The sequence below is a fragment of the Geotrypetes seraphini genome, chromosome 7 (genome assembly GCF_902459505.1).
Source record: "Geotrypetes seraphini chromosome 7, aGeoSer1.1, whole genome shotgun sequence".
Taxonomy (NCBI): Eukaryota; Metazoa; Chordata; class Amphibia; order Gymnophiona; family Dermophiidae; genus Geotrypetes; species Geotrypetes seraphini.
In genome coordinates this window covers 4,123,868-4,151,036 of record NC_047090.1, presented here as the reverse complement: position 1 = coordinate 4,151,036, position 27,169 = coordinate 4,123,868, and the positions used below count along the sequence as shown (strand labels likewise).

The following is a 27,169-nucleotide window of genomic DNA, read 5'->3' as shown; positions in this document are numbered from 1 at the left end:
CACCACAAAATGGGAGAACAGTTCAAGTCAATGAATTGTTAAGTAAGAAATACCTACTGTTGTGTAATTTTTGGATATGTATGATGGCTGGCATGTATGTTGATTGTTGATATTGTTATCATTAAAAAATCTTTTTAAAAAATTCAAGTATCAAAAAATAGTATATATATATTTACATGCATTAATAATATAAACCAAATCAAGGATCCAGGCAAAACCTACCCATGAAATATAAACTCAACACTTCATCCCAAAATTAGAAAGCATTTTAAATCTAATTAAACCACCCTACAAGAAATAAGCATGGTAAAGATATCTGATTCATTTTCAGACCTTTTTTTTAGGTTTTAACCTGCATTTGAATTTTTTGTTTGTGTGTTATTAACTTAACGGATACAAAAATTAGATAGTAGTAGTAGATCTAATAGATGCTGGCATTGTAAGATAGAAGTGGGGACATTAGACCATTTACTATTCTTTTGTCCCTGCATTAATTCCTTTTGGAAATTAATTTGGCCCCAAATTAATAATTTATTAGAAAATCATGTTGGACTATCATATGATACAATATTATTTGGAACAACAATGAGAACACAAAGTCCGATTTCTGCTGATAATAATAAACTTTTATTAATTTTAACAGGGGTCGCCATACAGCAAATTACTCAGAACTGGAAGGATTACACTAAATTGAATTACACTTTTTGGTGGAATTCAATTTGTCATATATATAAAATGGAAAAAGTACTGGCATTACAACAAGGTTATATTAACAAATTTAATAAAATATGGAGACCATTGACAATTTATTCCACTGATCAGATATAATAACACATGTATAGAACATATAAAAGGGGTAGGGAGGAAAACTATTGTAATATTAATATGATATAAATTCTGAAAAAGGGTTTATTTAATTCACATTGTAAGAAAATTTAATGATAATTTCAAGTGTTTTTTTTGTATAATTGAATGTATTACATGTATTTCACTTGATGTAAGAATTAAAAAAAAAAGAATAAAAAATATTTATACAAAAAAAAAAAAAAAACTTAACGGATACTAAGAGCCCATATTACTAAGGTGCATTAAAGTTTTACAGTTATCACAGGTTAATGGCCAAAGTTAATACTGCAGCTCACAGATGCATTTCCTAATTTTCTATAGCGCTACCAGACACACACCACTGTTCATTAAACACGCAAGAGACAGTCCTTGCTCAGAAGAGCTTACAATCTAATTATGATGGAAAAACAGGACAAAAAGAGTGACTCGATAAACGCTAATCTAATTTAATCCAGTAATAACTGTAGGTTCAAGGTGACGTACAATACAAGGAATTATAGAACATATAAGAACATATAAGCTATATTATATTATAGCAGATCAAAGAGTAAAGAGTTATGAACGGAGTAATGGGGAAGGGAGGATTGAGGTGTAGCAGGATCTCTCTTGTTATGTTTTTTTGTCTGTGTTTCGGTCAGATCCCCTTAGACTGTGATTGAAGTCTTGCCATAGACAAACTAGCGGTTGAGGTAAAGGAGGATTATTTGTCTGGAGCTGTGGAGGGGCATAATCAAAGCATACATCTAAGTCAGATTTGGACATAGGGTGCTAGTCGCCCAAAATCGGCAATGGAACAATGATTTTCCTCAATAAGTACATCTAAAAATTTTTTTTTTTTTTTTCAAAAATCGTCTGTCTGTACGTCCATACGTTTGATCATCCAGACTGCCATTATGTCTATCTGTATACCACATTCTCTACCAAAAAGTCATCCAAGTCACAAACACCCAGAACAAGAGCTTTTGGACATGGGAGGGGCCAGGCAACGTAATGGGCTGACCACCCAGAGGGACACCTTATAGGGCACTGCTGTGAACTTCACAAAAAGGGTGCAACATAAAAATCTCACCAGAACTCCCTTATAGGTTATGGAGAGCCCCCCCCCAAACACCCCCAAAACCCTCGATACCCACCTGTCTACAACCCCAATAGCCCTTATGGCTGCAGGTGGCACTTTCTGTATAAGGCAGTACAGTAGGATTTTGGTGGGTTTACATTTTCCACCATGACTGTAGTGGTTAGAGTGGCTTATGGGCCTGGGTCCTTCTCTCTATGGTTCAGTAGCCCACCACCCAGGCTACTTAAGCCACCTCTGTGCAGCTCTACTAGGCTTTCCTGTAGCAGGTATGTACGTTTCCTATAGCAGGTTTGTACGTTTTTATTCTGAACTTTGTGGAAGTGCAGCAATGTCAGTGAACACTGGGGAAGTTTGTGGGGGTCTTTACTTTGTCCCTGCATTGGTTATCTGGTCACTTTGGTTATATTTTTGGCACTTATACCTGCTTTTACATCATCTAACTCACAAAATATAAGTTTCACCTAGGAAATCTCATCAAACATTCGATTATCCCTGCAGGACGACTAAGTCTAGGTCGGCCCACATCCCACCCTAACCACTCCTCCAGAAATGCCCCTTTCAGCTCTGGGCACACAGCAGGATTCAGAGGCCTAAAAAGTCCCAGGAAACCTTCAAAAACCCATTTCGATTATCGGCACTTGGACGACCTGTCTTTTAGGATGACCAAATGCCAACTTGGGTGGGTTTTAAACTTGTTTAAGTTTTGATTATGAGCCCCTTAGCCTACAGACTTTTGCTCCATTTGCTAAGCTGTATCAAGGCCCATGGGCCAAGCATCAGAGATAACTCCCTCCTCTCTTCTCCCACTTCCTCTTGCAAAGGTTGGTACTACTCTTCTTTTCTCTTTTGCTCTCAGTCACAGGAGCAAGACTTGGAAAGTTCCAGCCTCTGTCAAAGAGTATCATTCAACTAGGTATTTAAGCTCTATTCAAGAATTGTTATTGGTAATACCATCTTGTAAAGACTGTAGATTGCTCTCCTCTAATAATAATAATAATTTATTTAAATGCCGCCATACCAGGGAGGTTCTAAGCAGCTCACAACAAGGAGAACAATACATACATTCCAATAAAAAGCATCCTGATAAAATACAACAAGGGAAGCAATACATACATTTCAATAGAATGCATCAAAATAAAAAGTGCAGATCATGTAGATAAAAATGCAAGGAAAATAAAATAAAAACATAGTTATAAATTAAGAGCAAGCATTAAGATATCAACCTATTGAACACTCTTGGAAAGAACTTCAGAATTCTGGAATTCTCTGCCTAGTCAAATAAGAAACTTATCTAATCAAGTTTCAAATTTTATTAAATTTGATAAATCGCTTATTACATACTAAGCGAGTAACAATTAAAAATATGTTATATACAACCTTAAGAAGGGGGGTAAGAAACCACCAACAGACAATACAGACGAACTGAGGAACATGAGGAAGGAACAAAGGGGTAAAAGTTACAAATTGCAGTTTCTCAGGAGAGAAGAAAACGAAAATCTAATAGGGGAAAAAACGTTGGGATTGGGGTTTTAAAAAATTGTTTTAAAAAATAAAAGAAACTTTACAATGAAATATTTTATAATCAAATTAAACTGATTTAAAAGAAGAATGTGTTTTAGATATTAAAAGAAGCTTTAAAAAGGAATGGTTTTAGGTTGGTTTTAAATAAGTTCAGGTCTTTAACTTCTCTGATATATAAAGGGAGAGTATTCCAGGTAAGAGGGGCCATAACTGAAAATATGTCGTGACGTCTGGTTACAATGATCTTCAAAGAAGGAACCGTAAGCAGCCCTTGTGTTGTGGATCTTAGGGAATGAGTCGAGTTATATGGAATTAAAAATCGGTCTATGAATTGAGGTTCATTATTGGATAATGTTTTAAATGTTAGAAGTAATATTTTGTAGGTTATTCGTTGGTTAATAGGAAGCCAATGTGAGTCTATTAAAAAAGGTGTTACGTGATCGTATTTTTTGCCGTTGTGATTTTACTGTTCAAAAAGTTTTATTGATTTTATATATGAGAAGAATATAAAGCCAACAATAATTGCAGTATTTTGAATTATTTGCAAACGTTTTTTTTCTTTTTGAGTGATGTTTAACAAGAGTGAATTACAGTAATCTAATATCAGGCTTTGTGGGAAAGTGATAAAAACATGGTTATTTCAGAAATATTTTTTATTAAATAAGGTGGCTATTATGATTATATTTAAGATGTATTTACCAGTTTGTAAATTTTTTTATATGGTGTTTTATTTTATTGTAACATGCTTGGAACTTTGTAGTTAAGTAGGATATAAATATGGAAATTAAATTAAATATGAAGAGGACATTTCTCTAGGGCTGAAAGATACAACAATCATCTTGTCTACTGGAGCCACCTGCCAACTACTGGAGGTTAGGATAAACCCTGTGCAGTTTTGGCACCCTTGCTATTGATTGTTACCCATTATGCAGCCCTGTTTTGGGAAAAACCTAACCCACGTTGGATGTTTTTAAAGGAATTTCCATAAAGAATTCACCTTTTATTCTATTTGGGATCCGCTCTTCATTTCTATATCTATATGGTTGCGGATTATACCTCTGTTTTGGACTTAACAACATGCAATGCACCTTTTCCAGAGGAGATATTTCATTCTTTAGGTATCTGCTGTAATAATTTGATTTAACTAGACTAAAGTAATTTCACGTGTCACCTGTGTTGAATTTGGACCAAGTTTTTAAATACTGTTGCTTAATTTTCTGCCATTGCATAATTTATACAGAATATCTAATTTCTTTTTTTTATGTTATAGATTCAAGCCCCAAGTGTGAAAGGCTTTGATTTTGCTAAGCAACACCTGGGTCAGCATAACAATGATGATGTCATGATCATTCATGAGCCAACACCTTTGCCTGGGCCCGTGAAGGACACTATCCCAGCTGAAAATGGAGACGTCCCAACTCCAAAATCCAGGGCATCCTCAAAACCACCGAAGCCCCTGCGTCATCGTGGCAGGTGAGCGTTAGGAAGCGAGATAGCAATGATGATCAGAGCTCTGTTTGCAGTATTGACACAGAGGCACAGAGTTAGGGATTTACGGTCAAATATGAGGGGGGGGCAGTTCAGAATTTTTAGAGTATTTTCAGACGAGATGAAATACTTTAGAGGGCAATTTTCAAAGTCATTGGCTTATTGAAATATACCCTCCTTAAATATTGCTGAACTGTGCATATTAGGTCTCATTTTCAAAGCACTTAGACACACAAAGTACCATACTCAGACAGAGCATGTGTTGATATGAATTTAAGAGGAGTGTTCCCAGGAGCATGTTTTGAACAAGATTAGAAAATAAGATGCTTGGATTGCATTTTCAATTTTATAATCTTTTTTTTAGGAAATAGTTCTGTACAAAAGATGGGTACGAAAGGTGCACATTTTTACTTTCTCTTTGAAACATGGTGTATGGTTCATGGGTAAGAAATACCTGTGGCCTTAATGTCACGTAGAGAAACTGCTTTAATTTTTTTACCCTGAACCAGACCTTTCACATATTTATACTAGAAACAGCTGTGTGATTAATTCAAATTAGCTACTGGAACAAATTAATGTGAATGATCCTCAGACTTGGGAGCTTTCAGCTTTGAGCTCAATTTAGCTATAACCTACTATGCTCCTTTACAACCATCAGCGGGTCAATCCACAAGCTGCATTTAGCTCCATAGAGGTTGCATCAACTGTCCTCAATTTGGTTATTGGAAAATTAATGGAAGCATTGCTGAACGAAAGGATAGTGAAATTCCTAGAATCAAATGGGTTACAGGATCTGAGGCAACATGGTTTTACAAAAGGAAAATCATGCCAGACCAATCTGATTGAATTTTTTGATTGGGTGACTGGAGAATTGGATCAAGGGCATATGCTAGACATAATTTACTTAGATTTCAGCAAAGCCTTTGACACAGGTCCTCATAGAAGGCTCATGAACAAACTTGACAGGCTGAAGTTAGGACCCAAAGTGGTGAACTGGATTAGAAACTGGTTAACGGACAGACACCAAAAGGTGGTGGTTAATGGAATTTGCTCGGAGAAGGGAAAGGTAAGTAGTAGAGTCCCTCAGGAATTGGTGCCGAGGCCGATCCTGTTCAATATGTTTGTAAACGATATTGCTGAAGGGTTAGAAGGAAAAGTTTGCCTTTTTGCGGATTTGTAACAGAGTAGACACTGAGGAGGGAGTGGAAAACATGAAAAAGGATCTGCAAAAGTTAGAATGATCTAATATCTGGCAACTAAAATTCAGTGCAAAGAAGTGCAGAGTAAAGCATTTGGGGATTAGAAATCAGAAGGAGCCGTATGTGCTGGGAGTTGAGAGGCTGATATGCATGGATGGGGAGAGGGACCTTGGGGTGATAGTGTCTGAAGATCTAAAGGCGAAGAAACAGTGTGACAAGGCAGTGGCTGTTGCCAGAAGGATGCTAGGCTGTATAGAGAGAGGAGTGACCAGTATAAGAAAGGTGTTGATGCCCCTGTACAGGTCGATGGTGAGGCCCCACTTGGAGTATTGTGTTCAATTTTAGAGACCATAAAAAGACTTGAAGCGGTCCAGAGGAAGGCGATGAAAATGGTAGGAGGTTTGTGCTAGAAGACATATGAGGAGAGACTGGAAGCCCTGAAAATATATACCCTAGAGCAGTGTCTCTCAAACTATGCCACAGCACAAAGGTGTGCCCCGAAGAGATTCCAGGTGTGCCATGAGAGAATTCAGAATATTACTTTATTTTTTTAAAATTCCCTTTATAAATATACACTAGAATAGATGACATACACATTGTATACACAAGAGTCTGTCAATGTTATGAGCATCTATATACATAAGGACAGAACCGCCCAGACAAGCATTATTTTTTGATGTGATTGATCCTTGAAATTTAACAGCAAGTAATTTTAGTTTTATTTTTTTATGCAGTAGTTATCCTAACTTGAGCAACAAAGTAATCAAGGCTTTGTTACCGTTTGGATCTTCTTATCTTTGTGAACTTGGATTTTCAGCTCTGAAAGAAATGGAAAAAAAAAAAAGACTGTAGATGGTGGGTGATGAAATGTATGTTTGCTTGTCGACTATCGAGCTGCATTTTGAGTTAATTTGCACTCAAAAATAGGCATATCTATTGCATTGATTAGCAATTCTATTCTATTTTAGTTTCACCATTGTTACAATTACTCATACATAAAGAACTTATTTAAAGAACTTTAAATAAATAACTCTCACATTTAATTTTCTGTTGGTTTTGCAATTTTATAATTTCAGTTATAGTGTGCCGTGAAAAATGTTTGCTTTGTTTAGTGTGCCAGAGCTAAAAAAGTTTGAGAAACAGTGCCCTAGAGCAGGGGTAGGCAATTCCGGTCCTTGAGAGCCGGAGCCAGGTCAGGCAGGCCTCCTTGAGATGCAAATCTATCTCTTACATATTTATTGTGGATATCCTGAAAACCTGGCCTGGCTCTGGCTGTCAAGGAATGGAATTGCCTACTCCTGCCCTAGAGGAAAGAAGGAACAAGGGAGATATGAGTCAGATGTTCAAATACTTCAAAGCTATCAACGTAGAACAAAATCTATTCCAGAGAAAGGAAAATGGTAAAACCAAAGGGCATAATTTGAGGTTGAGGGGTGGTAGATTCAAGAATAATTTTAGGAAATTCTTCTTTATGGAGAGGGTGGTTGATGCATGGAATACGCTCCCGAGGGAGGTGGTGGATAAGAAAACAGTGACAGAGTTCAAACAAGTATGGGATGAACACAGAGGATCTCTAATCAGAAAATAATGGTATACATTGAAGGAACTAAGGCCAGTATTGCTTACATGGCCTGTGTCCCATATATGGACATTCAGTTGAGGACGGGCTGGGGAGGGTTTCGATGGCTGGGATGGTTAAGATGGGCTGGAGTGAGCTTTGATGGAGACTCCAGTAAATGGAACCTAAGCACACTACTGGGCAAGGCTCTGGGTTTCTGGCCCAGAAATATCTAAGAAAAGGACCATTTAAACTAAATTAATTTATGGAGCATGTATGGTTGGGCAGACTGGATGGACCATTGCCGTCATTTAGTATGTTACTATGTCCAGCATATTACAACAGTGGAATCCAGATTCCATTGTGACTAACTAAAGACCTCAAGTTTCATTGGAACCTCCAGCTTTTTTCAACTTCATAATAATTGAAATAGTGAAATTGCAGGCAGATCTTAGAAAATTGGAAGACTGGGCATCCAAGTGGCAGATGAAATTTAATGTGGACAAATGCAAAGGTGATGCACATTGGGAAGGATAACCCAAATCAAAGTTACCAGATGCTAGGGTCCATCTTGGAGGTTAGCGCCCAAGAAAAGGATCAGGGTGTCATTATAGACAATACAATGAAACCTTCCATCCAATGTGTGGCAGTGGCAAAAAATCAAACAGGATGCTAGGAATTATTAAAAAGGGATGGTTAACAAGACTAAGAATGTTATAATGCCCTTGTATCGCTCCATGTTGTGACCTCACCTGGAGTATTGTGTTCAATTCTGGTCTCCTTATCTCAAGAAAGATATAGTGGCGCTAGAAAAGGTTCAAAGAAGAGCGACCAAGATGATAAAGGAGATGGAACTCCTCTTGTATGAGGAAGGACTAAAAAGGTCAGGGCTCTTCAGCTTGGAAAAGAGACAGCTAAGGGGAGATATCATGAGTGGAGTAGAACGGGTAAAGTTGATCAGATTTTTTACTCTGTCAAAAATTACAAAGACTAGGGGACACTCAATGAAATTACAGGAAAATACTTTTAAAACCAATAGGAGGAAATATTTTTTCACTCAGAGAATAGTTAAGCTCTGGAACGCATTGCCAGAGGTTGTGGTAAGAATGGAATGTTGCTCCTCCTTGGTTTTTGGCCAGGTACTAGGGACCAGGATTGGCCACCATGAGAATGGGCTACTGGGCTTGATGTGGGCTTGATGGACCACTGGTCTGACTTAGTAAGGCTTTTCTTATGGTCTTATGTTTCAATAAGTCTTGTAAAATATAGCACCCTGCATCCCTTTGAGAAGGATGGATATTTTCTGTAATGATATTCCGGATATTCCTTATAATTCTGAGGTTAAAAAGAGAAGCATGCAACAATATAAAGTCTACCAAGCAAACCACCTTATCCATTTAATATCAACTAGCAAAATGCTGGAACCAATTTCCACTTATACCACAATCTTGTGACCACTATCTCAGGTTCAGAAAACTTCTAAAAGTATTTCTGTACCAAGACAGAGAGCCAACCTTGAAATAACTGAAATGGTAATTGTAAAAGCCCATTTCTAAACTGTCTAATGCAACTCCTGGGATAAAATAAAGAGCCAACAATGACATAAGAACATAAGAATTGTCGCTGCTGTGTCAGACCAGTGGTACATCATGCCCAGCAGTCAGCCCTCTGGTCAAAGACCAGTGCCCTGACTGAGACCATCCCTATCAGGGTACGTCCTTGCAAAGCAGGAACTTGTCTAACTTTGTCTTGAATCCCTGGAGGGTGTTTTCCCCTATGACAAACTCCGGAAGAGCATTTCAGTTTTCCACCACTCTCTGTGTGAAGAAGAACGTCCTTATATTCATACGGTATCTATCCCCTTTCAACTTTAGAGAGCGCCCTCTCGTTCTCCCCACCTTGGAGACGGTGACCTGCTTATACTTGTAACTATGACCTAACTGTAGTAATAGTTGAAATGATCTACCTCTACTAGCAACTGTATTGAATGTCCATGTCAAACTGTCCATTGTAACTTCCTGGGTAACTGACCCAACCTCTTGTAATGTAATCTGACCTTGAACTGAATAAGTAAAGCCTATGGTTACTATATGGCTCCAGAAAAAGGAGGATGGATTGAGACATCCGGGTTTTACTTCTATTGCTTTCAACTGAAGTAAAATCCGGATATCTCGGTCCATCCTCCTTTTCTGGAGCCATATGGTAACCCTAGTAAAACCAGAATAGAAAACCTGATTAACAAAACATAGCAGTTCTAGATGCTAACATATATGCATGCATTATGCGTGTGAATGTTTAGAATAGTAGCATATATGACTGTATGTGCACACATATCTGCATATATACCAATATTCCACCTAAGTGCTATTTTGCTTTATTGTATAGTGTGTAATTTCAAGAGAGATCCTATAGGGGGGGCTCCCATTTACAGACATAACTTACAGAATACTGTAAATTATGTGCAATGTTGCCATATTTAGGCCCTTGTACTTACTGCGCTCTGTGGCTGGTGTAAATGCAGGCACCTAGATGTTTGGCTTGTAGTGGAAGAGTGGACTAGTGGTTAGGGCTGCAGCTTCAGTACCATGAGGTTGCAGGTTCAAGTCAAGCACTGCTCCTTGTGACCCTGGGCAAGGCACTTAACACTCTGTTGCCCTAGGTATGTGGGTCAGATTGTGAGCCCACTGGGAAAGATAGGGAGAAATACTTGAGTACCTAAATGTAACCTGCTTAGGTTATAAGTGGTGCATAAACATTAAAATAAATATTCTATAACAGGGACCTAGGTTTTATTATAGAATAGGATTCTGCTTCATGATCTCTGGTGCCAAATGCAGGTGCCCAGTTGTTTCTTCACTTAAACTCATGATAACTTCCACTTCCTTAAAGACAACCATGCTATCAGACTCATACACAAACCCCTGGATTCTATGTATGGCATCCAAATTTGGATGCACTTCCAAGATGCATATGCAACTTAATTGGCTAATGAGCTGTTAACTTTTGGAATTTAGTTTATCTTTCCTTTCGGTGCACTGTTTTGTGTCTTATATATGGCGGTATATCAAATCTGAAGAGTGAATACATTTTGAAAAGAAAATAAATTGCACTTTGCTGTTTATTTATTTAAGTTATTTATATACCTCCTATCAATGGAGATTGTCTGTCTATCTAAGTCAGTGGTCTCAAACTCAAACTCTTTGCAGGGCCACATTTTGGATTTGTAGGTACTTGAAGGGCCTCAGAAAAAAATTAATGTCTTATTAAAGAAATGACAATTTTGCATGAGGTAAAACTCTTTATAGTTTATAAATCTTTCCTTTTGGCTAAGTCTTAATAATAATATTGTAATTTATAGCTAGAGAGACATATGATCGAGAAACTGTTTTGTTTTACTTTTGTGATTATGATAGTACCTGGCGGGCCGCGAGTTTGAGACCACTGATCTAAGTGTTTTACATTCAGGTACTCAAGCATTTTCCCTATCTGTCCCAGCGAGCTCAAGGACTTTCTAATGCACCTCGGTCAGTGGAGAATTAAGTGACTTGCCCAGAGTTACAAGGAGCAGTGGAGGACTTGAACCACAACCTCAGGGTGCCGAGGCTGTAGCTCTAACCACTAGGCTACTCTTTCCTTCTTTACACTTGCTGCTCTAGGGTTTTTGGGGTTGGGTGTTTTGGGTTTTGTTTTGTTTTTTAATGCTGTGCGTGCCATATGATGCTTTCTCCTTCTTCCCTCATTCCCTACCCACCCACTTTTCCCATCCATGTCTTGTCATCTTCTCTACTTTCATCCATCCAAGGTGCTTGACTCTTTCTCCTTGCAGCATCTGCTTGAATTTTTCCTTCTTATTTCTTCTTGTTCTCTGACTTTTCAGCAGACTTGTGTTGTGGGCCTTATTCTATAAAAAGCGCTTAGTGACATCTAACTTGTAGGCACCAGTCGGCATGGTTGTCAATCATCCGCATTGCACCATTTATAGAATCACACCTAGTGGTGCCTTAGTGGACAGGCTTCACTAGGCATCCTAGTAGTAAGTGCCAGTAGATTAGGCCAGGGTTTTCCTGGCCTAATGTAGCCTAGCAACACTTAAGTCAACCACACCTATTCTCTGTCCTAACCGTGCCTATGTTTCAGGTAGGGATTGTTAGACACCTTGACTTAGGCATCACTAGTTGCCGTGCGGTACCCTGCATGCAACTTAATTTTTTTTTTTTTATGCATTTTAGAAAACAAAACAAGCATCAATATAATTGAGTACATATTAAAGAAAATAAGGTAATATTCATAGTGGATCACCACCAGGAAAACTAAACATTATTTAATCCACAATAAAGTCTAGGGCCAAAGAAACAGAAATTTTCTTAAGGGAACTTTAAAGAGTACAAGACTATCAGCACAAAAGACAAATACCAGCAGCTGGTTCATTTTACTCTGTGGAAGAGGTCCTGGATCTAACTATGACTCCACCGCCTTCCCTGACCACTACAAGCTCCAACAGTTGCTTTGGTTCAAAGAAACTAAAATTTTTACCACAAATTGAAACACAACACTTAGCAGGGAATTTTATTACATATGTGGTGCCCAGAGCCAGGATTCATGGTTGAAGGAGACGGAGAAAGGACAATTGTTTTTAAAATTTAAAAAAAAAATTTTTTTAATGGCGTGGTCAGATTTCTCAGTACACTGTGATGATATTGCACCTGTGTTTTTTTCTTCCCTTAGCCGAAGCAAAGTGTCCCCTTCAGATCAAGACTCCACAGCCAGTGACCAGTCCAGCAGCAAAGAGTCAGCTGATGAAACCATGAGACCAGCAATACCAGACAAGGAAGACAAACTAGGCAAGATACTGAAGAGTGGTATGTATCATGCTTTCATTTTCACACTGATCTGAGCTTTTTACATTTATTCATTTAAATGCACAATAATCCCTTGTAAATATGGAATCCCTATATTGTCTTATCACTCATGAATTGGATGAAATGGAAGGAACTTGTTTATATCCATTCCCTGGATTTGGTCAATGCCCTCATGAAATTCTCATTAGTCATGCTGTTTGTTTGGCTTATATCTCATAATTAAGACTCCAAGTTTTCCTTCAAATAATTACCGCAGCCTGCAGAGAGGATTGCCAGTGCTGTAGCGATCCTTGCAGGCTGCCGTCGTCCTCAGCAGCATTTTCCCTCTGCCACGATCCTGCCCTTGATGTCAGAGGAGGGGCGGGACCTTGGCAGAGGGAATGTGCTGCGGAGGCCGATGGCAGCCTGCAAGGAACACTACAGCACCAGCGATCCTCTCTGCAGGCTGCGGTAATTAGCTGAAACTAAGACCGGGAGGCCAGGGGGGAAGCTGGAGGATGCTGCAAAGAAGGGGGGAAATGCAGGCCTTCAGGGGGGGGGGGGAAGATTTATAAACTATAAAGAGTTTTACCTCATGCAAAATTGTCATTTCTTTAATAAAGACATGAACTATTTTTTCTGCGGCCCTCCAAGTACCTTCAAATCCAAAATATGGCCCTGCAAAGGCTTTGAGTTTGAGACCACTCATATAAGTTGTTAATTGCCAATTATCAATTCTTCTTAGGCCGGTTGATTAATGAAGTTGTGGGTATACATCGGCTACATAAACTTATGTTCACACATAACTTTAAGCACCATATACAGAATTTGGGGATAAATGGATTTTAATTTTTTCTTAAAATATTTCTTTTAGAAGGGGGGGGGGGTGTCATGGATGTAAAATGTTTTTTATCCCAGGATAAACAGGCAGTATATTCTTACATATGGGTGATGTATTCCACAGAGCCCGGTACAGACAGTGCAAAAGTGTACTGTCAATTTACATTTTTTGAAGTTCTCGAGACTGCCCATACCGTACATGTGCCGGTGCCTTCCTGCCCAATGTCGGCTTTTTAGATGCATTTTAATCTTGAAAAAAATAGCAGAAAAACTAGCAGTAAAAAAATCATTGAAAATATCCAGGTGAATGGAGCAAAAGGTTTAGAAATGCCCTTTATATTAAAGGATGATAGCTAAAGGTTTCTTTTTTATTATTATTATTTTAAGTGATGTACAGTATGTAGATACACGCATATATAGATGAGAGAGGGGAGATATGATAGAGACGTTTAAATATCTATGTAATATAAATGTGCATTTGAAAGGAAACTCTGCAATGAGAGGGCATAGGATGAAGTTAAGAGATGATAGGCTACGGTGTAATCTTAGGAAATACTTTTTTACAAAAAGGGTGGTAGATGCATGGAACAGTCTCCCAGAAGAGGTGGTGGAGACAGAGACTGTGTCTGAATTAAAAAGAGCCTGGGATAGGCACGTGGGATCTCAGAGGAAAAAGAACAAGGAACTGGCGTGGCTCACTGTAGAGTGAAGGAAGCGATCAGAGACAAGAAAACTTCGTTTAAGGAATGGAAAAAAAGCCAACAATATCAAAGAAGGTGCCATAAGGCGATATGAGGGGCCAAAAGAGATTATGATGAAAAAATAGCTAAGGGGGCAAAAAACTTCAAGTCGTGGGGCCGTTGGATGACCATGGAATAAAGGGAGTATTAAAGGAGGAGAAAACCATCGTCGACAAACTGAACACATTTTTTGCGTCTGTATTTACCAAAGAGGATATATACAATATACCAGAAGCCGACAGTCAATACGCAGGAAACGAAGACAGGAAACTGACAGGGTTGACGGTCAGTCTAGAAGAGGCTTAAAAATGATAAATCCCCGGCACCGGATGGCATTCATCCAAGGATAGTCAAGGAACTGAAAGGGGTTATAGCTGAACTGCTTCAACTAATAGCCAATCTGTCGATCAAATCAGGAAGGCTTCCAGAAGACTGGAAAGTGGCAAATGTTATGCCAATCTTCAAGAAAGGTTTGAGGGGAGATCCGGGAAACTACAGACCTATGAGTCTGACCTCGGTACCAGGAAAGATGGTAGAGGCACTGATAAAGGACCGCATCATTGAACACCTTGACAGACACAATCTGAAGAGGACCAGTCAGCACGGCTTTAGCAAAGGATGATCTTGCTTGATGAACTTACTGTACTTCTTCGAGGGAGTAAACAGGCAGATAGACAAGTCGATATTGTATATCTGGATTTCCAAAAGGCGTTTGACAAGGTCCCGCATGAATGACTGCTTTGAAAAATTGTGAGCCATGGAATTGAGGGTGAAATACTCACCGTGGATTAAAAACTGGTTAGCGAATACGGAGCAGAGAGTGAGGGTAAATGGACAATACTCAGACTGGAAAAGCGTCACGAGTGGAGTGCCGCAAGGTTCGGTGTTCGGGCCCGTGCTCTTAAACATATTTATAAATGACCTAAAAATTGGTACGACGAATGAAGTGATTAAATATGTGACCGATATAAAGTTATTCAGAGTAGTGAAAACACAGAAGGATTGTGAAGACCTTCAATGTGACATAAACATGCTCGAGAAATGGGCCACGACATGGCAAATGAGGTTTAACATGGATAAGTGCAAGGTGATACATGTCGGTAACAAAAATCTTATACACGAATACAGGATGTCTGGTGCAGTACTTGGAGAGACCCCCCAGGAAAGAGACTTGGGAGTACTGGCTAATGGTCCTCCAGGACAGGGTTGAGGACCACTGGCTTAGACATTAGAGGAGTGCTCTACTCGTTATCACAGTTAGCCCTCCTCACAGTCTTCGTGCTTTTCTGCAAGTTTGTTGTATCTTTTTTGGATAGAACAGTCGAGCATTAATAATTTTAGCAAGTGAAAAGACTAATCCCCCCCCCCTTTTATGAAGCTGCTTTAGGCTTTTTTATCGCCGGCTGCAACAGTAAAATCTCTGAAGCTCATAGGCGATAAAAACACCTAATGCGGCTTCATAAAAGGGGAGGTAAAAAGTTGGGAAACGGGAATTCTTTGGAAGAGGCACCATGCAGCTGATTGTTGTATAGAATCACAATGGGTCTTCTGCTACTTTGCTAAATAACTCTTATTTGAGAGTGTTCAGATATAATTTTCCTTACTCAAACTGTGTCAGAGATCCAGGTTGAGCCAAGAAGTGACTTGGGTATAATTTGAACACGTTCACATGTTCCCGGCGTGCTGTTTTGATGTATTGTGTCATGGATCTTTTGAACTAACCTGGTGCTTCTGAATTCAGGACCGCATCATACTGGCAGTGGACATGAACAGCAGTCTTCCGCTTCCATCTTTGAACATGTGGACAGGGTGTCCCGCTCCTCAGAAGTCAGCAGACGAATTCCAAGCAAGATTCAACTGATTGCCATGCAGCCGATAGCCGCACCTCCTTTACAGAACCTGGCAGTAATGGAGCGAGAGGCAGAAACCAACCACATTAACAGAGAAGTATTTAAAAAATCTGTGACAATCATATTAAGTTTCAAGTTTCAATTTATTTGATATATCGCAAATACAACCACAGTTAGTCTAAGCCAGGGTTGCCTACACTTTTTTTGGCTTGCGAGCTACTTTTAAAATGACCAAGTCAAAATGATCTACCAACAATAAAATTTTTTAAAACACAAAGCCAACTGTACGCAGAGAAAATGTTAATTATAATTTATATTTGGGGTTTTTTTTCAAAGAGGTCAAGGCAGATGACTTTAAAATATGCAATGTCACCTCAGTAACAGCTATACAAAAATAGACAAATATACCTCCTTTCCTTTTACTAAACTGCAATAACGGTTTTTAGTGCAGAGAGCTGTGCTGAATGCCCTGTGCTGCTCCTGACGCTCATAGGTCCCCTGCGCTAAAAAACGCTATTGTGGTTTAGTAGAAGGGAAGGAGGTATATTTGTCTATTTTTGTATTGTGCAAAATAAAGACAGCAGATATAAATTCTCAAAACGGACACATTTTGATCACTAAATTGAAAATAAAATCATTTTTCCTACCTTTGTTTGGTGATTTCCATAGGCATACAAACACCAGATATTCATTGCTGTTATCCAGTTACAAGCATGAGTATCCCAGAATCAGCGCTGGTCAGCAGTGCTGTTTGGTTAAAAGTCCTCTAACCAGCGAGATCTGGATAAAAATAGGACAGCCTTTTTTGCTTTCTGACTTTCGGGTCCTTTTACAAAAGTGCACTGCCAAGCATCGTAAACTAAATACCGAACCGCCCATTCTGTTCCTATGGGCAGCTTAACATTTACGGGGAAATTCTTTAATCGGTGCCAGAAGCCGCCCTACCAGTGTCTACATTAATTAACAAACACCGTTAGAAACGGTGAAAAATCCTGATGTTCAAGCGACTACTAGCGCCGGAATCATGCCTACATAGGCGCTTTCCAGCGCCTAATGCCACTATGGGTGTGGATAACACCGGAAGTAGTGTTAGGCATGATTCACGGCATAGATAGATGCCGGAAATGCAAGCCTGGAAAACCCTGTCCTACATTTCCGGCACCTATCTTTGCTGGAGGTATGATTCTGTATATGACGCCGTCATGTGATTGACATGCGATCGGCAGCTGCTTTTTAGGTGGCCGCTGATAGTGGCACTGAATACAGAATCTGGCCATTAGCGTGTGCTGCTTGGTTGTGTACCTTTGTAAAAGTCCTTGAGGGGGGAGGACAATGACTGAGATGGGAAAAAAGAAGGCAGAAAGGCAGAAGAGCCCGTCGCCTTGAGATGCAAACAGAACAACAAGAAAAGGCAAGGGGGATGTCTTTTCAACCAAAAATAAAGTCTTTATTCGAAAAAGAACATAGTCTACTTTGGTATTTTGGCTGAGTATACTCAATGTACTGTAATTACATTTATTTGAGCATCTGAATTTAAAAATATCACAGATTTGTTTACAGAGCAGTAAATGATATAATCATTAAGAGCAGGAAAAGAATTGTGGGTTATTGTCCTCTACTGATCTCCTTCCTGTTATTTGCATCAGTTTACATTATGCTTATGATATTACAGGACAAGATGAATATCTTTAACCCTTTCAGGACCAAGGGACATATTTGTCCCATAACTTTAAAATCCTATAAATTTTGATTGGGATAGTCTACAGTTCTAAATTTGATATGTACGGATTCCATATGATACTGCCTTTATGTAAACAAACTGGTTCCGACATTCATTCATTAGCGTCGTTGCCAGATTGACGAGAAGATTCACTTGCCACACTGTCCATAAGCCAGAAGTGTGATTTTTTTAAATAAAAATAATGATATTTCACAAAAAAAATCAATTTTTTGGCATCTGCAAGCCCTTTTTACCATAAAAATGTCGTCAAAACCACAAAAACTGGCCTACGATCCTTATGGTCCTGAAAGGGTTAAAGAGTGTGGGATGTTATATTTTGCATAAAGATTTTGACACTGCTCAAATGCCCATGCCCTGTTAACTGAAAGCTAGCAGATCTCAGATTGACCTAAATGCAACTATTGAGTCCAAGGATTTTCCCTTGTCCTTTATGGCTGTGCTGCTCTATTTAACTTTAGATTTGCTGGGAGCGCCCTCTAGTGTAGCAAAACATTAATAGAGCCTCTGTATTCTGTCTGTACTTCATCCCTTGACTGCTGAGTTGAATTTGGAAATAAAATATTTGTCTCTGTAGCATAGGGGTTCTCAACCCACTCGTTGGTACTCACCCAGCCAATCAGGTCTTTAGAATATCCACAATGAATATGTATGAGATAGATTTGCTTACAATAGAGGAAGTGCATGCAAATCTATCTCATACATATTCATTGTGAGTATCCTTAAAACCCAACTAGGTTGAATCCCCTGCTACAGCAGTAACCTTTTGGTGCCTGAACAAAAGTTAACATGAGAATTGCCCTGAAGGTCCAGCAAGCCCAGTGTCCTGTTTCCAACAGTGGCTAACTCAGGTCCCAAGTACCTAGCTAGATCCCAAGTAGTAAAACAAATTGTATAAGTGGTGGATTTCCCCAAGTCATCTTAATAATGTAATGGCCTATGGACTTCTTTTATAGGAAATTATCCAAACCTTTTTTAAAAACTACTAACTGATTTCACCACATTCTTCAGCAATGAAGGAAAAGTTTGCCTTTTTGCAGATAATACCAAGATTTGTAACAGAGTAGACACTGAGGAGGGAGTGGAAAACATGAAAAAGGATCTGCAAAAGTTAGAATGATCTAATATCTGGCAACTAAAATTCAATGCAAAAAAGTGCAGAGTTATAGCATTTTTGGATTAGAAATCGGAAGGACAGGGCGGTGGCTATTGCCAGAAGGATGCTAGGTTGTATAGAGAGAGTCGTGACCAGTAGAAGAAAGAAGGTGTTGATGCTCCTGTACAGGTCGATAGCGAGGCCCCACTTGGAATATTGTGCTCAATTTTAGAGAACATATCTGGTGAAGGACATAAAAAGACTTGAAGCGGTCCAGAGGAAGGCGACGAAAATGGTAGGAGGTTTGTGCCAGAAGATGTATGAGGAGAGACTGAATATGTATACCCTAGAGCAGGGGTGTCAAAGTCCCTCCTCGAGGGCCTCAATCCAGTCAGGTTTTCTGGATTTCTCCAATGAATATGCATGAGATCTATTAGCATACAATGAAAGCAGTGCATGCAAATAGATCTCGAAGCATTTTTATTGGGGAAATCCTAAAAACCCGACTGGATTGCAGCCCTCGAGGAGGGACTTTGAACCCCCTGCCCTAGAGGAAAAAAGGGACATGGGAGATACGATTCAGACATTCAGATACTTCAAAGGTATTAACGTAGAACATAATCTATTCCAGAGAAAAGAAAATGGTAAAATCCAGAGGCCATAATTTGAGGTTGAGGGGTGGTAGATTTAAGAGTAATGTTAGGAAATTCTTCTTTATGAAGAGGGTGGTAGATGCATGGAATGCACTCCCGAGGGAGGTAGTGGAGAAGAAAACAGTGACAGATTCAAACAAGCGTGGGATGAACACAGAGGATCTCTAATCAGAAAATAATGGGTATACATTGAAAGAACTAAGGCCAGTACTGGGCAGGCTTACACGGCCTGTGTCCCATATATGGACATTCAGTTGAGGATGGGCTAAGGAAGGTTTCGATGGCTGGGATGGAGTGAGCTTTGATGGAGCCTCCGGTAGCTGGAACCTAAGCACACTACTAGGCAGGGCCTTGGGTTTCTGGTCCAGTAATATCTAAGAAAAAAGACCATTTAAACTAAATTAATTTATGGAGCTTGTATGGTTGGCAGACTGGATGGACCACTTGGGTCTTTATCCGCCGTCATTTACTATGTTACTATGTTTAACTCTCCCACACCAACAGTAAAGACTGACCTCTCCATGCAAAGATCAGTCCCCCTCCCAGCTCTCACTGCAAGCCATAGCAGGTCTCCTGGGTAAATCTGAAAGAGTCATTATGATCCAAGGTCAGTTAGGGTGGGAGAAAACCATACTCACTCCTTCCCCTTGTGGCTCCTGTTAAAAATGGCTGCCACAACATCTAGTTTTAGTTTTGATATAGGCGTGGGGAGGCTGCTATGACTTGGAGGAGGGTTGGGAGGGGAATTGGTCTTTGCTAGAGTACAGGAGGGAGGGGGGTTAGCCCTTGCTTGCGGGGGGGGGGGGGGCAGAAAGAAGGTTCTGCTGTGCTTGGGAGGGGTGTACAAGGTAAAAGGAGGGGGTGAAAGAAGTCTGACTGCTGAGGGGAGGCAAGAGGGAAGGTAAGTATAACTGTGGTCAGAAGGAGGGAGGAACTGTTGTCTGCTCTTATGACGGTCCTGGCTGATATTCAAGCTGATGTGCCCAGAATTGAATATGGGGCTAATTTAGTTGGCAGTGGTCAGCATAAAAAAAAACCCAAAACACTGTTACTAGATGAATATTGACCAGACTGGACCTCATCAAGAAGTCATCACACATGGTTGTTGGTCTCTTACACGTATGAGTCTAGGCTCCTGTTATAAACTATAAAGCTCTCCTAAACCTCTTTGAGGGATTTAGAGACTATTACTGCAAAAAATTAATCATCCTCACATATTTTCTGTTCAGTCTCTGGCTCCTCTCTTGGAGTTGCAATTTAAGGGACTCTTCATGCCTCCTGTTGCAATCTGACCTTCCAGACCTCCTGTTACAGAATTAAGGACTTAGTCTAGGGTTTCCTTTTAACTTGTCCTTACAGACCAAAGGAGCCTCCACACCTACTATCTCAGTCTGGAGCTCCATCCATGCCTCATGTTATAAAATAATGAATAACTTACCCTGGCTTTTACTAAACCACAGTAGAGCTTCTTACCATGGGCCTGCAAGGTAAATGCTCTGACGCTCATAGGACTTGAATGAGCATCGGAGCATCTACTTCACCATCCCTCGGTAAAAAGCTCTACTGTGGTTTAGTAAAGGGAACCCTTAGTGAATACTCAGACACATTATGTAACCTAGCAGACTTAATCCTAGAACTCCTGTTGTGTTAAGTAAATTTACCAGATTGTTTGCTACAAATTAGATCAATTTTTCCTCTTGAGCTGTGCAAATGCCACCAGTGAGCTATTCGAACTGCTTTGATATCCTGATAAAGAGCAGTAGAGAAAGAATTGGATAAACATAAAACATGAACATTAAGCATTATTTGTTATTCCTTTAAACAAAAAGATCCAAACAGCTTTGCGGCAGAAATCCGAGATTGAGCACCATCGCAATAAGATCCGTCTTCGTGCCAAGCGGAAAGGACACTATGAGTTTCCAGTGGTAGAGGCGGGAGCAGTTGACGACACAAAGGAGCGGCATAAGATCTACCGGAAGGCACAGATGCAGATTGATAAGATTCTGGACCCAAGTGGTAGTGTGCCCACAGCCTTCGTAGAACCAAAGAAGAGGTACACAATGTGGTATATCTATTATCCTCTAAGGGGGGAATTCTGCTCACAAAAATGACAAATGCCAGATTTATGCATATTTATAACCACTCCTTTACAGATGATTAAAGATGCAACACAAGAAAAATTATTACTCAAAAATGCAAAATTAAAAAAATTATCTACCCTTTTATGAAGCCGTGTTAGTTTTTTTTTTTAAATTCTTTATTGATTTCAAATTTTGACAGTGCAATACAAATATATTAAACATGACATTATACATAACGCACTTAAAATACACAAAATTAATACATTACACAATCCATTTCTCCCTCCCTTCCTCACATAACTATTACACTGCACATGCATATATTATTACAATATCATCGATAAATACCTTTAGCAAATCCAAATACCTTCCCCTCCCCCCACCCCATCCCCCCTGAATGCGTAAGGAATCTGTAAAAAGGGAGATACCTGACATTCATTGCAATTCAACATATGCACTCAATGGGCTCCACACCTTATTGAATGTCATACTAGACCCCAAACATTCATTCTCTTATATTTATACGTGGAACAAATATTTGCCCACCAAAATGTGTAATTCAGTCTTTTTTAAAAAATCTCTGGCTTTGGCGGTATTAGCTCTGACGCTCATGTGCGATTAAAAAGTAAACCTAACATGGCTTTGTAAAAGGGGGGGGGGGGGGTATGTGAAGTCCCCTTTAGAAATTCTGGGCCAGTTGTCTCCAGCGCTTTCTCTTTTCCCCCCCAGGTTAAACACCCCTCACTTCCTATTTTCTCTCTTTATAGACAGTCCCACCATCCTAACTTTTTACTATTTGACCCCTCCCTCTCTTATACCTCCTAGGACTCCCAGCTTTCTCTCTGTACCACCATACTGAACCCTCATAACCCTCAATGCTCTACCCTTCAGATCTCTCTCTTTACCCCCTAGAGACTTTCATAACTCCACTTCTCCCTCTCTTTCCACTCTCAGCTATTCAGATAATCCAGATAACCAAATTTAATCGATTTCTTTATTCTTTTGTAGTTCTCGTGCAAAGCGTTCACCAAAGATGCGCCGGAGACATCAGGCGAACGGCAACCCAGCTGATGCAGAGAAGGACCGCCTGATAACCACTGATAGTGATGGGACTTACAAGAGGCCTCCGGGAGTCAGTAATTCAGCATATATTGTATGTTTTAGATCTATTTGTCTGTCTGCCTGTCTACTTTCCAGTGCATTTCAGGCCACAGCTGTATTCTCCTGTCTTTCTTGAGCAGCAATGACCCATCTCCTGCCATGTAGCCTAAAACTCTTCATATATAAGTGAATATAAAATAACAAACAGAGATGCAGCATAAAAAATAAGACAGCAAAAATTAAAACCTGTATGAAAGATTGTGGCATTATTAGAAACTAGTGTTTAAGCCCGTTACATTAACGGGTGCTAGAGTAGATGTCTGTCTGTCTGGGTTTTTTTTCTTTGTCTCTCTCTCCTTGGACGCTGTCTGTATGTCATTCTTTCTGTCTGTGTCTCTCCCTAGCCCCCTGCCTGTCTGTCTTTCTTTCTGTCTCTGTCTCCCTGGCCCCCTGCCTGCCTGTATTTCTCTGTTGCGCCATGCCTGCTTGTCTCTCCGTGGCCCCCTTCCTATGTCTATAGTGTTCCATCCTATGTCCTTAGTGCCCCCAGTGCCTTCTTCCTATGTCCTTAGTGCCCTCAGTGCCTCCTATATACTTAGTGCCCTTTCCTATGTCCTTTGTGCCCCTTCCTATGTCCTTAGTGCCCCCAGTGCCTCCTTCCCATGTCCGTAGTACCCCTTCCTACTCCCTTAGTGCCCCCAGTGCCTCCTTCTCATGTCTTTAATGCTCCCAGTGCCTCCATCCTGTGTCCATAGTACCCCCAGTGCCTCCTTCCCATGTCCTTAGTGCCCTCAGTGCCTCCTATGTTCTTAATGCCCCAGTGCCTCCTTCCTATGTCCCCCTCACTGCCTTCCAGACTTTGTCCCACCCCACCCCCTGAAGCCAGCCTGCCTCCCTCCCATCCCCCTGTGCAGTAGAACCGTTGAGCAGCATGTTTCCATCTCCCCCTGCCACTACCGCCGCCGTGCAGCCGACCCCACTGACCCTCCCATCCGACCCTCCCACCGCGAGATGACCTACAAACCTCCTGGCTCCAGCAGCGACAGCAGCACTCTAAACACGCTGCTTCACGGCCTTCTACTGCCCTGATTTCCTCTGCCGCGTCCCTGATGACATCATCAGAGACAGAGACATGGCAGAGCATATCAGGGCAGTAGAAGGCTGCGAAGCAGCGTGTTTAGAGTGCTGCAGATGCTGTTGGAGCCGGGAGGTTTGTGGTCATCTCGCGGTGGGAGGGTCAATGGGGGTTCGAGTGCCCTGAGGGGGGGGGGGTCCGACGACGACGAACTGCCTTACAATGAGTGAGGGGGGAGTTGAAGAGCGCACTCTACCTGCCACGGACATACGGAACATGCAGATAGGAGTGTGCATGCGCACTTAGGGTTTTATTATTATAGATGAGATAAAACTTGATTCCACCTATTCATTTTACAGTATGGTCTGCATTATTTTCAGCCTTCCTGCTGTTTTCTTACATTTTTCTTTTGTCTTTATACGACTGGTGATTGCTTTACTCACTCAGCAAAGCCACGCAGGTTGTACTAACACTTACGCAGCAGTGGTTTGACCGGAGATGACAAAGCAGAGTATATACCTCCTCTCACTTCAGATCTTTTCTTGCTATCCACATCCTTTTTCTCCTTCCTATTCTTATTCCCTTGCTTTATATACTATAGAGTTTCTCGTGCTCTCAGCCTTTAACTTATTTGCCAAAACTCTCCCTGTTTCCCTTCATTCTTTTTCTGCTCATACAGATCAAAATACACGTCTGTTCGCTAACTCTATCATAGTGTTTCTTCTCAATATCTTGGCTTCCCTGCAGTCTCATAGAACAAAAATTATTATTATTTTTTTTTAATTGAAATTTTACAAATTCAAAAGTATAAGACTAAAACAAAACAATAAGCTGCAGATACCAAAATATATATAATATGCAAAATATAGTATAGTTAATATACAAAGTAAAGTTAATTAGGATTTAGATGAGTCCTTACATATTCATCAAGAGGGGTCCAAATTTTTGTGAATCTGGCTATGTTATTTTGTTTGAATGTTATTATTTCCTCATACTTTCTGATGACACAAAGGTGATTCCACCATTCGTAAAAATTAAACCTAGAATTGTCTTTCCAATTGGAAGCAATATGATGGATAACTAAGGCAATCATGAAATCAAATATTTTTTATATAACGGTGGTATTGATATATCTGGATTAGAGGAAAACAATATGATTCTTAGTGCCCAGATTCCTAGGAGATGGGGTAGAGGTTCTAGCAGCACTATAGAACTGATAAGTCATAGTAGTAATAGTAAGTAGGCATCTTATCTATTTAAGTCAGAACAGAGCATATGCTATCCTAAGTTACATAAAAACATAGAATATAACGGCAGAAAAGGGCCGTTGGCCCAACAAGTCTGCCCACTCAAAAGAACCCTCCCCTTAAAAGAACACTCTCCTAAGCAATTCCCTATCGCTTCTTGAAGCCGAGCACGTTTGCTGACCTCAACTACCTGACATGGAAGGCCATTCCAACGATCAACCACCCTTTCGGTGAAGAAGTACTTCCTGATGTCGTCATGAAATCTCCCACCCTTGAGTTTGAGCAGATGCCCTTTTGTTGCCGTGGGACCCATAAGAAAAAGGATATCTTCCTCCACCTCGATACAGCCTGTAAGACATTTGAATGTCTCTATCATGTCTCCCCTCTCTCTGCGTTCTTCGAGAGAATATAGCTGCAGCCTGCTTAGACGCTCTTCATATGGGAGATCCTTGAGTCCTGAGACCATCTTGGTGGCCATTCGCTGGACCGATTCCATTCTCTTCACGTCTTTTTGATAATGTGGCCTCCAAAACTGAACACAGTACTCCAGATGAGGTCTCACCATGGACCTGTACTACGGCATTATGACTTCTGGCTTTCGGCTGACAAAACTTCTTTAGATGCAACCCAGCATTCATCTAGCCTTGGCCGAAGCTTTCTCCACATGAGTGTCCGTCTTCATATCTTCACTAATGATTACACCCAGGTCCCGTTCTTCGACAACTCTTGTTAAGGTTTCCCCGTTCTGCTGGGGTTACCGCTATCAAGGTGCATAACCTTACACTTTTTGGCATTAAAGCTCAGTTGCCAAGTTTTAGACCATTGTTCCAGTAAAAGTAGGTCCTGCCTCATAGTGTCAGGCACGGTTGTGCTGTCAACCACGTTGCATAGCTTAGCGTCATCGGCGAATAGTGTAATTTTATCTCGAAGTCCCTGAGGCAGGTCTCATACAAAGATATTAAACAGTATCGAACCCAAGACTGAGCCCTGCGGCACTCCACTGGTCACAGTCGACGTTTCTGAGGGGGTACCATTTACCACCACCCTCTGAAGTCTACCACTGAGCCAATCTTTAACCCGTGCAGTCAAAATTTCTCCTAATCCCATCGCTTTCATCTTGTTTAATAACCTACAGTGTGGAACACTATCAAAAGCCTTACTGAAGTCTAAATACACGATATCCAGGGATTCCCCCCTCTCCAGTTGTTTTGTTACCCAGTCAAAGAAGCTTATCAGATTGGATTGACAAGACCTTCCCTTCGTGAACCCATGCTGCTGAGGATCCCTCAGCTTCTCGTCATCCAGAATCGTATCCAATCTGTTTTTAATCAACGTTTCCATAAGTTTACACACTATTGATGTGAGACTCGCCGGTCCGTCATTTTCAGCCTCTGACCTGTATCCCTTTTTGTGGAGTGGAATGACGTTAGCAGTTTTCCAGTCCAAGGGGACTTTTCCCTTGTTTAGGGAAAGATTGAAAAGCGCAGATAACAGTTCTGCCAGGACATCTCTCAGTTATAGAGATAAGTCACCTGTATAACTTTAGGACTACTATTTGTTGTAAGGTATACAATCTGTTTTAATCTGTATGTACGTAGGTATGGATATGGCCCTTCTTTTCTTCTAAATCTATTGGCAATAGAGGCTATGAATCAATGCACTGTATAGCTGAAATAATGCAAAAAGTGGGAAATGTGACTTGTTGTTGCCCCGAAAGGCTCATATAAATCTTGTTGATGCACTTGCTTATAAGAGCATATTATGCCTTGAAATTTTATATGAGCTGCTATTTTTGCTTGTTAAAAACACTTTGCACTTAGAAAACTGCTGCCTTTCTGTTTTACTAGGAATTTTATATCTCTGATTATATATGTGTAAATGTGGTGTTATGATATTTGTTTGTTTTTTTTTTGTTCCAGCACTTGTAATTTGCATTAAGGGGTCCTTTTACTAAGGTGCGCTAGCCGATTTAGCACGCTCTAAATGCTAACGCATTCATTATATTCTATGGACGCATTAGTGTTTAGCATGCGCTAAATTGGCGAGCGTTCCTTAGTAAAAGAGGGGGGAAAAATCTCAGTTAATTGGATTTTCAGCCAGCCTATCCATTTAAGGCACATAGTTATGAATATGGACTACCATTAATACATGTTGTTTTACTGCCAACTCATGCTACCTCATATTTCAGCATAGGTCCCGTTTTATGCCGTGAGATCAGAT

General features: G+C 40.3%; 1 protein-coding gene across 5 annotated transcripts in view; it reads left to right on the top strand.

Annotated features, from left to right (window-relative positions):
• Positions 1-27,169, top strand: part of KIAA1549 (KIAA1549 ortholog) — a 171,424-nt gene that overhangs the window by 107,720 nt on the left and 36,535 nt on the right. For 4 of the 5 annotated variants that reach the window (XM_033951438.1, XM_033951436.1, XM_033951440.1 and 1 more), the window contains 5 exons: positions 4,716-4,918; positions 12,416-12,549; positions 15,850-16,055; positions 21,275-21,498; positions 22,535-22,679. In XM_033951438.1, the coding sequence (XP_033807329.1) occupies positions 4,716-4,918; positions 12,416-12,549; positions 15,850-16,055; positions 21,275-21,498; positions 22,535-22,679 (912 nt within the window). The remainder of the gene's footprint in view (positions 1-4,715; positions 4,919-12,415; positions 12,550-15,849; positions 16,056-21,274; positions 21,499-22,534; positions 22,680-27,169) is intronic. The other variant, XM_033951437.1, reaches the window with a different exon arrangement.